Source organism: Amblyomma mixtum, chromosome 4 (assembly GCF_055824585.1).
Source record: "Amblyomma mixtum isolate Tamu chromosome 4, ASM5582458v1, whole genome shotgun sequence".
Classification (NCBI taxonomy): domain Eukaryota; kingdom Metazoa; phylum Arthropoda; class Arachnida; order Ixodida; family Ixodidae; genus Amblyomma; species Amblyomma mixtum.
Genome location: NC_143015.1, coordinates 26,014,249 through 26,030,127, shown reverse-complemented (window position 1 = coordinate 26,030,127; position 15,879 = coordinate 26,014,249). Strand labels below are relative to the sequence as shown.

The window sequence follows — 15,879 nt, the reverse complement described above, 5'->3', positions numbered from 1 at the left end:
AATTACTGAGCACTATCGTGCCGAACACCGTCGATACCCAGTTCCTATGAAAGGACTGGGTAAAGCTGGCGAACGAATTCTCCTCAGGCTCTTTACAAACACCATGCTGTGCCCGGCGGCTCTCAAGCACTTTAATCCTTCTTTTGACGGCCGCTGCACATTCTGTGGGGAGGTAGCCGACACCTTCCACATGGTTCGGGCATGCAGAAAACATCCTTCTCTCCCCCCAATGACCGCTTCCCCTACCCGAGAGGACTGGGAGGCGGCCCTGCTCAGCTGCGAGGAACTATCGGCCCAACAGGCCCTGGTTCGGCGGACCTGTGTAGCGGTCTCGACCAACGGGATCCCGGAATGAGGGACTCCGCCTAGTATTGTAAGGGTGAGACCCATTAGGGGCCTCTCCCCGAGCACCTCTCTGTAAATTACTAAATAAATGCTTTTCACCACCACCACCACCACCACCCAAGCGTCCAAGACATCGGGGAGAAGCTGAGCCAGAGAGAACGAACAAGGTCAATACCGCAGTCCCTCCGTTCCCTGTGACGAAGACTGTGGCGCCAACGCGGGTGCATCTAAGCTTGGGCAGCCCAGCCTCTGCATCATGTGTCCGATATGTAATTCTTGAATATATCTCTTTTGTCCCAAGTGAGTCTAGCGGCATCTCTTTAACGCTCCGTCCCGTGTGGACCAGCGCAGTATGTGGGGTCGGTACAGAGCAATGAGACCGAATAACTGCCGTCTCCGAAAAAAAAATACCAACAGTATGGCGCCTCTTAGGAGGATATAAAAAAAAACTGCAGTTTTTTTATATCCTCTTAGGGAGCCTCTTGATTCCTGGCAGGCGCGATGTGTGCGTTCTGTAATACGTTACAAGTAACGCGTCGAACATTGTGCAGACCTGAATAAAACCCCCGTAACCCATACCACTAGCAGCACCGAGGTGTTCAAAAGGCTACACTAGCTGCTTCAGTAGAACATTTGCACTCCGCAGCGGCGGCATGCAGCACGCGCCCGGCGTTCTGTTCTGTCACGCATTCTTGCAGAACCACCTGTTCCGCCTTCGTATCTGCGGCTCTGGATAAACTCGACTGCACCTCCGTTCTCCTGATAAGGACGCCAGCTTGGCGTCCTGTTTCGTTCGCTGCCGATATTTGCACACAGCTGCAGCGGAAGGCAGCACACTCCCGGCGTTCTGTTCTAACTGCCACACAATATTCTCGCAGGTTGGTGATTTTGAGCATATCTTTTTAAATGTCTTTTTGCGCACCGTTGCTGTTGCCGCTGCTGTTTAGATCATTTGCTGCTGTTTTTTTTCGTCGTTTCCTCAGCGATCCCTCTTTGGAAAACATGTCGCAATGTTTGGCCTGCCATGAGGACGTGAATGATAAACAAATGTTCTTAATATGCTCCACTTGCAACTACCCTGACCACCTTGGAAAATGTTCGGGTGTGTCCGCGTCGTACTGTCGCGGCAAATGTGACTCTTTTAAGACAACCTGGAAATGCGCAACTTGTGATTCAGCAGTAAGAAAAATTGGTGCTGCTCCTTCAAAACAGCAGATAATGCAAACATTGAACTCCAGCTAAAGGAACTGAACGACGAACTTTCTTTACTTCTTCCTCTCGTTGCAAATGTCGACGCACTCAGTGAACTTGTTGCGAAGGTTGACGGAATTTAAATCTGAATTAAGTTAGTTTCCAACATGTATGACAGTGTGCTAGAAAAACTTGAGAAACAAAAGAATGACGTGGATGCCTTAAAGAAAAGAGTGGAAAACATTGAAACTGGAAAATCCCCTGCAACCAGGCAAATAAGTATTAAAATGAAGGAATTAGAGCAGTACAACCGTACACTGAACGCGGAAGTGCACGGAACAGTTAAGGAGCACAATGAAAACCATTGCGACAAAATGAGTAGCCTGTAGCGGCTTCGCTACAACTCCCAAGCCTAAAAGAGTCGGAACTTGAAGCTCTGCATCGCTTGCCAGCGAAGACTGGAAAGGAACCAGCCATTATTGCCAGATTTCTTCTGGCATCCCTAAAGCAGAAATGGATGGAATGTCGTTCCACTCTAAGGACAAATGAGTCCGATGTGATGTTTGTGGACAACCTGACCACGGAAAACAAACGGTAACTTTGGCCAGCCTGCTCAAAAGGAACCGAACTTAGTTATGCTTTCGTGTGGCAGAAAGACGGGCGTGTCTTTGCTCGAAAGGCAGAAGGTTGTTAGGCTCTGTGACGAACATCATCTGGAAAAACTGCAGTGATAAGTGGTAAGCGTTCTCTGCTACTGCCGTTTTTTTTTCGCCAGAATGTAGGTTTGGCCATAGTCATTGTTTATCACGACATAGAATCTTTTCGTAACATTCCTTTATTAAAGAAAAAGCCGGCCAAGTATTTTTCCTTTCATAATCTAAATGCGCAATTTTGCGTAACAAGGATGAAGATGTTTGCAGTTTTTTATCTTCATTAAAACACAAGTTTGCTGTTTTGGGCTATTCAGAAACCTGGTCCAAGGATTCTAATGATGCAGTGTACTTTCAAGGTTATGGATGTGAAGCTCTAAGCAGTAAAGATAAAAAGGCTGTCGTGTTGCAGTTTACATTAAGCAAAACCTTTGCTATGAAGTTCCATCTGATAGCACAGCTTTGAATGAGAACATTGAATCGCTTTTCGTGAAATGGGCTTTCATGTATGGCATTATTTGTAGACCATCGTCAGGTTCAAACCAAGAATTCTTTCGTATTCTTGAATTAATCTTAGACAAACTTTCTATACTAGGACTTCTTATTATATTTATGGGTGATTTTAATATCAACTTGCTTCGACTCTCTCATGCATCTAGCACTTTCGTTAATATCTTGTCATCTTATGGTTTCTGCAATCTTATCAACTTCCCTGCGAGTCTCACTGAAAATACCGAATTACTATTAGATTTTTGTTTGGTTAGTTGCAAGCATGGCATCACGATGGCTGGAGTACTTGCTAGCGATGTCAGCGATCCTTTCTCTCTTTCATGTTTTATTCCAAGAGGGCGCTGTACAGATTTTCCTTGCACATATACAACACATACTACACGAATGATAACAAAGGTAAGCACTGAACATTTCCGTTCTCTTGTGGCCGCTGTATACCGGCACGAACTTTTAGCAATCCAGAACCCCAATGATTTATAAGAACGTTTCTTGGAAAAAATAATTGAATTATATAATCTCGCGTTTCCTACCGTAACAATAAAAAGAGCAAAAAGGCAAGGAAACCTTGGATTACACATGAATTAGCGATAAGAATTAAAGCACGAAATGCTCTTTTCCATTAATTTTCGTTATGCAGAGATTGATTATTACTTGAGGAATATAAGAAATCGGCAGTATGTTAGGTAACTTTATAAAAAGGTACGGATCCACTTTTATGGCAAAATTTTTACTGATACTTATTATGATCCTCAAAGGACATGGCGCGTTGTAAAAAGCTTGCCTAATAAACGTCATAGCGTTATACACGCTGAAGTAGAGATTAGTAACCAAACTTTTGACGGTGTCCCTCTCAGCAATTAGTCCAAAAGACATTTTTTAACGTTTGCATCTTTTACTACCCCTGGTTCTTACGACTGCGAAAAGTATATTCAATGCAACCTATCTAATTTCATGTTTCTTTATCGGGCCACAGGAACTGAAAATATTTGCCTAATCACTGGTCTTAAAATAGTAGTTCTCGTGGTTTTGATGGCATCATCACGGCGCCAATCAAAGGGGTTTCTGGTCTTCTATCTGAAGTGTTATGCCACTTAATAAATCGGGTATTAGCTACAGAAATATTTCCGGATAAAATGATAATCGCCAAAGTCATAGTTCTTCACAAAGGAGGTGCCGTCGACTGTATCAGTAATTATCGCCAATATCAGCACTCTCACTGTCTTCTAAGATAGTCGAAAAAGTAATTAATGAAGGTTATCTAAGCACTTAACTGAAAATGCGTTGCTCTCTGTAGCCCGGTATGGTTTCCAGAGGGGTAAATCAACTGAATCTGCCCTGTTATTCATTAAAGATAAGATAGCAGATAACATAGAAACGCAGTTACCTTAGGAGTTTTTTTTTATTATAACAAAGCGTTCGACTAAACCAAACATGAAATACTGTTTCAAAAATTACCACACTACGGAATAAGGGGCGCCGCACTTCAGCTCTTCCGTAGGTACTTGTCCAACCGTTCACAGTTTGTCGTTACAAATGATTTAGCCCCCAATTCTGAGTTCATAAACTACGGCGTTACTCAAGGTTCCATCCTTGGCCCTTTATTATTTTTGATATATATTAATGCCATTACTGCTATCCCGGGAACTTCTGATATCTTGCTCTACGCTGATGACACGAGTGCCTTTTTTGCTTCACAAGACTTACTATCTTTAGTGCCTCTAGCTAACTGGCTTGAAAATATGTGGGTGAGGCTCTGTGATAACCAGCTGATGTTAGATGTTAATAAAACGAAGTATATTATTTTTTCATCCTTCCACAAACCACGAAAAAAACTATCACACTTTCGTTTCAATCTACCTTCTTAGAATGTGTTTCATTGCATAAATATTTAGGCGTCTGATTCCACGAAAATATTCGTTGGTCTTACCATGTATATCTGGTAATCAGCAAAAATGCCCGTTACATTGGGGTTCTAAATAAATTTCTTCCATTTTTCCCAGGGTACTTGAGAAAGGAACTGTATTTTTCTGCGGTCGAGTCTCGTGTGCAGTATTGCTTGTTGGTATGGGGAGCTGGCACAAAAAGAATCATGGAAATAATTTAAACTTTACAAAAACAAGATCCTTTCATTTACAATTTTTCTAGATATAATTCAGTTTCAGCATACTTTAAAAAAGGTAAGATATTAAGTATTACGGCCCTCTACAGTCAACGAATATCCGAATTTATGTACGGATAATTCAAAACCGATTCTACTGCGTTTTTAGATACATTTCTTAACACAGATCCTCACTACGTTTTCTGAAATGCGAATTTTCTAAAACCTCGAATAAGGACCGGGTACGGAATACAGTTAATAAACTGGCAAATCCCTAACATTTCGAACAGTTACATTAACATACTTGATCTTCTAAAGTAATCATCTTCCTTGTCAACCTTAAAAAGAATCAAAGTTGTATTTTCTGGAACATATGTCATTATTGCCCTATTCCCGCATTATTGCCCTATTCCTTGACTCTGTTCGATTGTTGTATGCAAGTGGTTTCATTTTTTTGTGTTACTACTCTTCCTTTGTCTAAGTATTATATCCGCGACCTTTTGACCGATTTATTTTTGTGTGTGCGCTGCTCTGTGTACTGCTGATCTCTGTTGCACGCGGTGCTATGGCCCAGTCAGGTGACTTGCACGTCACCTTTAGCCTAGGTTCCACGGCAAAATTGCATTTTGCTACAAATTGCTTAGTAAGCAATAAACAGTAAAACAGCAGATATAGTGGCACGACGTGCTCTGCACCGAAAAATGCTGCCCTTTTCCTAAATGCGAAAAATACTGGTATTTTCCTTTTGTCCTTTCTTTCTTGGAACTGAAATTGGTGAGTGCGGGACAATGCTGCAGGATAACGTCACTGGCCGCCGTTAAAGGTCAAGAATTTTATCAGCACATATGCCGCTGATGTATCGTAAGCGGTGACAATAGCACGAGGACGGCAGCAATGAAGAGCCGCAGGCTGGAATTGTGGTCGCAGTCCATTTTATGTCTTTTCTCTAGTGTCGTGTTCCCCGTTATTTTCTTCGTTCGAGCATGTGTGAACGAATGGACCTTCAGTCAACCTTGCTAACGCATCATGAAATGTTCGCTTGATGTCAAAATGACGTAAGCAGGATACCTGTTACTGCCTAAGGTACGTCACTTTCCGAGACAGGACGTGTGACATGCGACTCAGGCAGCGGTGAGACCGCATAGCGATCGCTCCCCCTCTCTTGAGGACAGCAGTTGTGTCTACGCTCATGGCACGTTGCGTCACGATCATCCCGAAACACGTGACTACCCACTCAGCTGCGCTATCGTCTGTATTGTAAGTGCACTACACAGTTCTCCCAGCGCAGTAGTTTAAAAATGGTTCGTGATTCATCAGGGGGCTCAGCTCAGCTCTCGCTGGTATCTGCGTCTTACAGAGAAAGAGTAACCATTGTTGAATTTCTTGTTTATTTCATCTCAAAACTTCTCACGTGAAGACGTTACAAATATGTTTATACACAGACATCATCATGACTTGCGATGGCATAGAAGTGGCCACAGTGAGTGAAAACAACCGCCCCTTTTCCTCAGAACCTCCTAGTTCATATCAGTACGTAGTATCAGGGAGCAGAGTAGTAACCTCCAGATATCTGTATACACACCCCTATACCGCGATTCTCCTTGTGCGCCTCACTTATCGCTGCCCACTCAAGCAGAAAGCCCAGAATGGGCCTATGTCAGAGAGCCCCTAGCAACACTGCTCTAAGCCCGATAAATGATCCCCCTTTCTCCGCCAGGGTCAGTTTCCTGCTGGCATCGCTGCGAAGCATTGCTTTTGGAGAGAGCTATTTTCCCCACAACCGACTGCCGGCTTTACGAGCTAAAGGATAGACACAATATTCGCTGACTTCATTGCTACTCCCAGCTTCGGAAATTGTTCACAAAGTTGGTAAAGTATTTTTTACTCCATATCTTCTCATTTCTCTTATAGCGAAATATACCACGGGCTGCTTTCCCGGAGCATTGCTTCGTTATCTCCGCGAGTAAAAATAAAAATAAAAACTGCTTTCTTTCAACTGAAACGGACTCTCTAACACGAGGGAACAATTTTGACCCGCTTATTATCAGTATCTTTGCAATTACCACATCCTGCAACATATTGCGGATTTTATTGTTTTCCCCAAACAGAAGCAGAACACAGGTGTGCCATGTTTGCTTGTGTCAGAAATAGCAGACAAGGCCAATTATTTTTGTTTTGAGTGTACGTGTGGAAATTGTGGTTGTGGCTATGACCAACAGTACGTTGTCAGTTGCTTAGTGTGTGAAATAATCTTCTACATTAAACTATTCAGATAATGTTTCCTCTCTCAAAGAATAGAATAAGAAAAGACAGTCGATTTGCTTACTTCGGCCAAATGCGAATTAGGTGCCCTATCACTTCGGTTTTCACTTAGTCTACGGTGTTAGGATAGTGAAAATGACCAATTACGCATATTTGGGCATTAAACCATTATCTACTCTACATTCATAGATAGCTGGGAGTTCTCGTACCCCTCCTAAATTAGTGGTGTGTTGTTTATGCGATGCGGCACTACCCTGTGACGGCAGGTACGTGCTGCCACTCGTAGGGCTGTGAATCTCAGGTTGCTCTTCCCGAGCGATCACTCGCGAACAATCATTAAATGAATTGCCACCGTGGCCAACCTTCCAGGTGTGTATATGTGTATATGGACACAGGTGCCGGCTGTTCTCACCCTGGAGCTACGCAGTCGCACCTCACTTGGTTCTACCACGATGACCGGCACTCCGACCAGACCTGGCCAGCCCGTTCCCACCGCTGCCACCTGTTCTGGCGCCGTGCGTCAGCGCGAACCTGACATCTCCAGCGACGCGGACGACACCGACGAAGAAGACTTGCAGGAGCTCGCTGAACGTATGAGTGCCTATAACAAATGAGATGATGGCGTTAAGCTCAGTAACGTAATTTTTTTTACTTGACTGACGTCGCCAACTTGTGGCTTCGTAGACATGAAGCCGATTTTTATGCCTGGGCGGCCCTCAAAACCAGCCTGACCGACGTCTTCAGCCGCGCCGCTGTACGGAAAACGCACTCCGAACAGCGGTGGCGCAGTCGCGCCCATCAGAACGGCGAGAACTTGATCAGTAATATCAAAGACCTCGTCAACCTATATAAACGCCTGAATCCATCTATGAGCGAGGCTGATAAAATCAAGTACATTCTGAAAGGGGTCGAACATGACGCGTTGCAAATGTTAGCTTCCAAAAATCCACAAATTCTTTCTAACGTCGTCTCTTTGTGTCAGAGCTATGGCGAGCTACCAAAATAGCGTCTTGTCACCCGCCGTGGCCGTTGCCTGGACGGCGCACTTTCGAGCTTGGCTGTAAGCGGTACAGACAACTACCAACCGGCCCTTCTTAAGCACATCCAGCAGTTTTTGCGGGAGAAGGTCGGCCGCCAGTTATAGTTGGTTAGTTACCCGCCAACCCGTTCCAACGTCAATCCTGTCACTTTCGCTTCAGCGTGTCATCCAAGAGCAGGTTTCTGAGGTCCTGCCAGTTCCCCCCCCCCCCCCCCCCCCCCCCGGTCACTGCTCCGCTCAAATATGCCGAAGCTGTGGCCCGGCCAATACCTCAGCCCGTTCCTCCTGCCTATGCGCTAACCAGCACATCGACCAAGTGTAAAGGGGCAAATCAAGCAATTAACGTGCGCAGCCGCAATCTTTGCTAAAGCGGTGCTCGTCATTAGAGCAGCGTTCGTGTGCGCAAGTCCGCGCTCCGTGAGCTTCGTCTTCGTTCTGGGCCGCTAATCATCACCAGTACTAATTTCTCATTGATGAACACCACAAATTCACAAAAAAAAAATCTCCTATGATCATTGGTTTCGGTGACTTTTGGCTTCCGTCTTGCATGCCCGATCGAGTTATTTCTTGTATTCTTTGCTTATTTTCTAAGCTTTTTTCTCTTTAGTACTGGTCTTTCTGGTTAGCTTTTTAATGTTGTTATACTGCTTCTTACGTATCCGTATACTGTATAGAGAACCTCTTCGCCTTTTTCCTTTTACTTTCCGACGTATGGCCTCATCCCTTTTTCTAATGCCCTCTGCGTCGAGGGCACCCGAATATAATACGGTCGACAGTCGCTAATAAAAAATATCGATAATTTGTTCGCTTTCACTACACTTTGCATTAAGGGGAGCAGTTATTACACAGTCATGAATGTTTTCGGACTATTTAGTGCTTTATGCCTAATTAGAAAAAGGGGCAGAATTGCCATAAGGAAGAATGAGACGAGCAATCACAACGCCCTTGCTTGTCTAGTTCTTCGTGTCGTCTGTGCTGCGCCGTTTTTTATCAAGTTTTCGCACTTGATGTTACTTGACCAATCCGTGGGCTCAAATTAACTAGTGGCTCCAATAAAGCAAGTTCGCAGCAACAACAGTTCATGCAAAAAAAAGTGCGGCAGACGCTTAACACTGCTTACGTGTCAGAGTGCGAAATCAGTACTGTCCCTGGGTGCATTGACACCCATCTACACAAACACACGCGCACGCACGCTTGTGACAGCACCCGGAATGCTGTGCGCCGAGCGGTTGCATCAAATTTTTGATAAGAAAATTGCTTTTTGAGGAAAGGAATTGTCGCAGTAACTGTCTAAAATCTCGGTGGACACCTCAACCGCGCCTTAAGGGAAGAGGCAAAGAGCCTGCAAAATTGTACAATTGAAGGTGCTTTTGTCGTCGGTTCGAATCCCTGTCTCAAGCTAGCCTCTAACTTGACTAGCACGCGTAACCTATATGCAACCAGGAATCGTATGACAACACCCGGGACCCTGTACGACGAACGGTCGAGTCACAATTTTGGTCGAATGTTTTCAGGGAAAACTGGCGTCACATTAAGATCAACCAGTGGGGTTCTATATTGAATAATGACGTCTATATAACTAGTAAAACACGTTGTTTGACTATTTGGTGCATAACGTTGATGGAAAAAACACGAGCCAAAAAACAGACGAGCACAGGAAAACGAGAAGTTAGGAAATAGACTAGACTAACAAGTGTTTGTTCGATGGAAATGGGCTCAAATATTTACAGAGAACTCGGTCACATGATAATCACTCAATCGCTCTCTTATCAATCAACCGTCAAGGAAAAGAAAAGACATGAGATTACAAAGCCCGTATGCACCTGCGTTCATGAAACATTGTCACAACGCACCATGCCAAATCCCAGCGAAAAAATATTAGCAAAAACATTGTCACGAACATCATAGCAAAAGCGGAGTCAAGATTTCATAGCAAAAGTAGAGTCGAAGAACAAGAAAAGGCAATGAAACCATTAAAAAAACAAAAACACCAACATACAGCAGTAAACAACAAACAACCCTGCAGCCCCTTAACAACAACTAATAGGAACGAACAGGCAGCATCTAAACTTTTCTTCAACTGTAGCTGCTACCTATCGAGTGCTGATTAAAGGAAGGTTTCTATGAAGGCAAGTTGTTTCCTTCGCAGTGCAACACAAGAGTCACTGCAGCAAGCATCGCCTTTCTTTGCAGTATTGAAGGCCTCGAGTACCTCACACGCCACCTTATCGCCACTCCTGCCTAGAATCCTGATATCACCGAGTCCTGGCTCACATTTGCACTTTTTGCTGTGAATGGCCAAATTAGACCCGGTTCCCTTCTCCAAAGACTTATAGTGCTCCCATGCTCTTTCATTGACACAACAGCCCGTTTGGCCGATGCAGACCACTCCACATTTCAGTGGTACTTTATAGACAACACCAATCGCACAAACCACAAAAGGGTTCGGCGTGCCTCTTCTCGCATTGGGGCTTCTTCTTCCGCCCGATGAATTGCCTTTTTTCCCGTCACCTCTGACAAATCGATGTCAAAATAAACTTCACTTCACTTCACTTCACTTCACTTCACTTCACTTCACTTCACTTCACTTCACATAAAGCACTCAGCTTGCTTGGCGCTGAAATAACTACTGGCACATCATATCTGACCGCAACCTTTTTCAGCTTATGCGCCACACGATGCGTACGGGGGAGCACTTTTGGTCGCCGTTTTTCAGGCTGGGTTTTGGTGTTTCTTGCTTTGCTTTTTTGTAGCAGTGTCTCTGCTACGGCAGACATAACAGAGCATGGGAAACCCGCTTTTTGAAGCCTGCCAATCTGAATGTTAAAACTGGCCTCAACTGTGTGGTCGCAGGACTGACTTAGCGCCGATTCCATGCAGGGAGAGGCGCTGGCCCTCCCAACAGTCCTGGAATGCGCGGAAGCGTACGGCAAAAATTCTTTCTTTGCTCTAGAAAAATACATCCAGCAAACCTGCCCATTTTAACACTTAATGTTAAACACTTGAAGTGTTTTTTTTTAAACGCAGTCTGACATACCATTTAGATGAATTCTTAGCGAGCGTGACTCGTGGCAACAGCAAACTAGCCGTTTTCTCCTGGAACATTTGAAGGGACTCAAGTTAGACGATCCCTTCGCCACCAATAATTCAACAGATATGACTGTGTTTTTAAGAGAATGGACTGATACTGGATGTTTATTTTCTGTTGGCATCGAAGACTTATTGTATTCCTTACCGAATGCAGAACTGTTTGAATCCGTGCGTGATTGTATTGAGTTTAATGGGGCGATAAGATTTCAGAATTGCGCGGGCATTAGTATGGAAAGCTTTTTGACACTCCTCGAGTTCTACCTAAGCTCCACGTTTGTTTCTTTTGAAACAGGCATGCTCGTTCAATAAAAGGGTATTTGCATTGGCTCCTGTGTTGCACCTGTTCTATGCAATATATTTTTGTCCTCTGTTGACGATGCCGCAGCATCTTCTATTGGCAACGGCTCAGTCCTACGTATCTTTAGATATTTTGATTATTTTTTAGTGATTTCAGGAACTGACTTCACCTCGACGCATGCCGGCAAGGTGGAAGGTATCTTAGGCTTGTTCAGAGAACTAGGCAAAGGCCTTGCCTTTACCTATGAGCTCCCAGTGCTTGCAGTTTCTTAATATTAACATCAAGTGTTTAAATGCACAGGTTTGCTGGATGTACTTCCCTAGAGCAAAGAAAGAATTGTTGCCGTACGGTTCCGCACATTCCAGGACTGTTAAGATCAGAATCGCCTCTCTCTCCATGGAATCTGCGCTAAGCCAGTCCTGGGATCACATGGTTGAGGCCAGTTTTAACATTCAGATTGGCAGGCTCCAAAAAGCGGGTTTCCCATGCTCTGTTATGTCTGCCGTAGCAAAGAGACTGCTACAAAAAAGCAAAGCAAGAGACACCAAAACCCAGCCTGAAAAACGGCGACCACAAGTGCTCCCCCGTGCGCACCGTGTGGCGCATAATCTGAAAAAGGTTGTGGTCAGATATGATGTGCAAGTCGTTATTTCAGCGCCAAGCAAGCTGAGTGCTTTTATGTGCACGCATCGGGCGGACCCTAGCTTGGTTAAGCCAAGAATGCGTTGCATATTGCGCGGTCTTTTTTTTTTGAGGGCGAGGTATTGCTTGGCGGCACTAGATTTTCTCGGCAAGACGTCACGCGCCGGCGCAGCGCCCCTAGCGGGAGGAGCGGGAGTCAGGTGGTGGCTGCGGCCGCGCGCGACCGCGCGAGTTGGGGCCCAGCTTTTCCTGCGGCTGTCGTGACGTCACGTCACGTGGTTGCGCTCAAGGTCAATGGTGGCTGCCCGGCCGCTTTCAAGGGCTGAACTGAGTGATCGCAATATGCAACGCATAAATACTTGCCTGCATAGAACCCTTCCATTAATCAGCACTCGATAGATAGCAGCTACAGTTGAAGTAAAGTTTGTATGCTGCCTGTTCCTTTCTGTTGTTTAGCGGCTGCAGGGTTCTTTGTTTTTTATTGTTTTATGTTGCTGTTTTTTATGGTGTTATTACTTTTTTGTTTTTCGACTCTGCTTTTGCTATGAAATCTTCACTCTGCTTTTGACATGATGTTTGTGTGATGTGTGTGATGTTTGTGCTTTTGCTAAGATTTTTTCGCTGGGATTAGGCACGGTGTGTTGTGACTATCTTTGATGAAAGGAGGTGCATTCTGGGTTTGTAATCTCAGTTCTTTTCTTTGCTTTGACGGTTGATTGATAAGGTGGCGATTGAGTGATGATTATGTGACGACCGAGTGCCCTGTATATGAGCCCCTTTCCGTCGAACAAGCAGTTGTTAGCCTAGTCTATTTCCTAACTTTTTCTCGTTTTCCTGTGCTCGTCTGTTTTTTGGCTGGTGTTTTTTCCATCAACGTCTATATGACTGTCTGAAGTGGCGGTGCTCGGCTTGATGTGTGCGTCATACGGCCGCTTGATGACGTCAGCCTATCTTCCCATCGCTGGAATTTTCTGTACCACCTGCGAGTGCACACACTAACGCACACACGCCACCGGCTTTTCTTGTAACGGGTCTATACTAATGCTTTCGCATTAAATGAATTTATTTTTTTTCTAACTTCACTTTCCGTATGTTTGAAGTCTTAAGAGCGATTCAAAATGCAACTCTTGCTTCAAATGACTATAACAATCCTGAAGACTGGTCCATTCCCAATGACTGCGAATCGTATGCAATAGGAATCATGCGACCTTCGGTGTTTTAGTTCATTTTCCATTTTTTTTCCCAACATGATTAAATTTGTTCCATTCTGTGCAGGTTTCCTCGAAATGGCTGAGAAGGATGTGTCAAGTGGCCTCTCGAGCCTGGAGACACGCGAGTCGATCCTGAAAGCAATCTCTACCGCATTTAAAAACGCGCACGCCGGAGCTCGGAAGAAAATCTTTTTTGAACTTGTGGCCAATGCCTGCAAAAATGTGACAGGAAAATGTTCAACCCTGTGGCAAACTGCGAAGGACTTCTGCAGTAAAGCAACTGGGCAAACTGACACTAGCGAAGAAGAGCCCGTGCCCGAGCTCGTGTGCGAAGTGTTGTTGGTATTCACTCGAGATACCACTTCCCGAAAGGGCTTGTGCTCACCGTCGTGCTGCAAGGACAAAGTTAAACGCTCATTCATGCACTGGAAAGCACTTTTCAGGTTTTCAGACGGTCAGACGAGGGTGTATCACGCAGTGCACGTGGACAACGGGTTGACAGGACGATGTGAGCAGCCCTCGAAGCACGCATCGGGGGACGATAAGTTGGAGACGGTGAGTGAGAACGGTTGCGAGGTGACGCAGCAGTGCTTTTTTATTTCGCGGGCCAGTTCGATGCACCTGCGGGGAGTGCAGCGTGACGTCACCCAAATCGAGACAGTCCGTGACGCACGCAACAATCTCTGCCTCGTACCCGCCCTTGCTGGAGCAGCTAAGTGGCGAGGAGAGGCGCGATCCACGATCCCATGGAGGAAGGGATTTTTCCTTACTGTAAGCATGATCCACTAGCGTGTCCCGCTTCCTCGAGGCGCCACTGCGAGTGCGCAGAACGCATGGATGGCAGAACGCCACGAGAGCACCAGGTGGCGCCACGTTCCCGTCAGCTGCGTGCGCGCCTGCTGCGTTTTAAGCAATCAGCGCGTACCTAGTGGCACCCTACGGAAGCCATAGGGTGGCGGCGCTGCACTTCAGCCACAAGTGAAAGGAGAAATGAAACAAGTGAAAGGAGTAAACCGCTGGAGAGGAAAGAGGAAGCCACGCACCTGGTGGAATATGAAAATTAAGGAGGCCATCGAACAACGACGGGTGGCTTCAAGGGAACACAGAGAAGCAAAGAAGGCGCAGTTATCTGAAGAGGAAATAGGCGAAAAATGGGAATCTTATCGAGAAAAGAAACAGCAAGTTCAGGTCCTAGTCCAGGCTAAAATGAAACAGTCCTCTGATAAATGGCTGGCTGAAGTTCGCGAGGCAAATAAAGGGGGGCCAAGAAAATTCTGGAACCATATAAGCTGGCTGGGAAAAACAAATAAAAGATCGCAGGAACAGATTATAGATGCTGAGGGAAAATGTTTAGAGGGAGACGATGGTGTCAATTATAGCTGCGTCTTTTAGCAACGACAATGGGGTAATCTCCCCAGGTGAAGCGGCAACACAGGACAGCACAATAGAGAACAGCTTAGAACTGACTAGTCTTAACTGGGAAAAGGCGGAAGCGAATATTCCTAAAACCACATCCGCAGGGATAGACGAAATTCCAATTAAGCTGATTAATGAAGTTGGCCCAAGAAGCAAGGAAGCGCTGATAAAAGCATTGGAGACAGTCATAACAAATCAGCAAATTCCGCACAGCTGGAGACAGAGTAAAATGAATTTGATTTATAAAGGGAAAGGAGATAAGATGAACATCAAATCCTACCGTCCGATTACGATAACGTCTGTTACGAGTATGTACAGGCTGGCAATGCAGGCGGTGAAATTAAAAATGCAGGCATGGGTAGAAGGTAATCGGATACTCGGAGAACTTCAGAATGGGTTCAGAAGGGGTAGGCGTTTAGATGATAGCCTGTTCGTGCTTACCCAATACATAGAAATAGCTAAGGCGGAAAACAGACCTCTGTTTTTAGCCTTTCTGGACATAAGCGGTGCATACGATAACGTGAACAGGGAACTCCTGTGGAGCATATTCAAAGATTTAGGTATCGGTCATAAGGTAATTGATTTTCTACAGGAAATCTACCGAGATAATGAAGTTGAAATTACATGGGAAGGGAAAAAAAGTACCACAACTGTGGGGGTGCACAAAGGATTAAGGCAAGGTTGTCCTCTATCACCGCTGCTGTTCATGCTTTACGTGATAAATATGGAAAGAAGGCGAGAAGAAAATCTAAGTTATAATCTGTCGTACATATTAGGCGGAAATGTAGTTGAGCAGCGACTCCCGGGTTTAATGTATGCGGACGATATTGTACTGTTAGCAGATAGCCAGGAAGATTTACAAACTTTGGTTAATTGCTGTGGAGACGAAGGAGACGGTCTAGGATTCAGTTTTAGCGCAACTAAATCAGGTGTGATGATTTTTAACGATACAACTGACCAGGTGCTTACAATACAAGGCCACGAAATACCCAAAATGGCCGAATACAAATACCTCGGGATATGGCTAAACGAAGGGCAGATATACACGGAAAAGCACGAACAGGCTCTTAGGGCGAAAGGACGAAGATACGCCGGGATCATGAAACATAGGGCATTATGGGGGTACA

At 45.1% G+C, this 15,879-nt stretch overlaps 1 protein-coding gene across 2 annotated transcripts in view; it reads left to right on the top strand.

Annotated features, from left to right (window-relative positions):
* The first annotated feature begins 922 nt into the window (after positions 1-922).
* LOC149345939 (uncharacterized) overlaps positions 923-15,879 on the top strand; it is a 38,557-nt gene continuing 23,600 nt past the window's right edge. Inside the window, exons 1-3 of one of the 2 annotated variants that reach the window (XM_089585319.1) lie at positions 923-1,223; positions 7,452-7,647; positions 13,401-13,891. In XM_089585319.1, the coding sequence (XP_089441445.1) occupies positions 7,509-7,647; positions 13,401-13,891 (630 nt within the window). In that variant the 5' untranslated portion in view covers positions 923-1,223; positions 7,452-7,508. Of the gene's footprint in view, positions 1,224-6,438; positions 6,664-7,451; positions 7,648-13,400; positions 13,892-15,879 lie in introns of those variants that run through there. The other variant, XM_089585320.1, reaches the window with a different exon arrangement.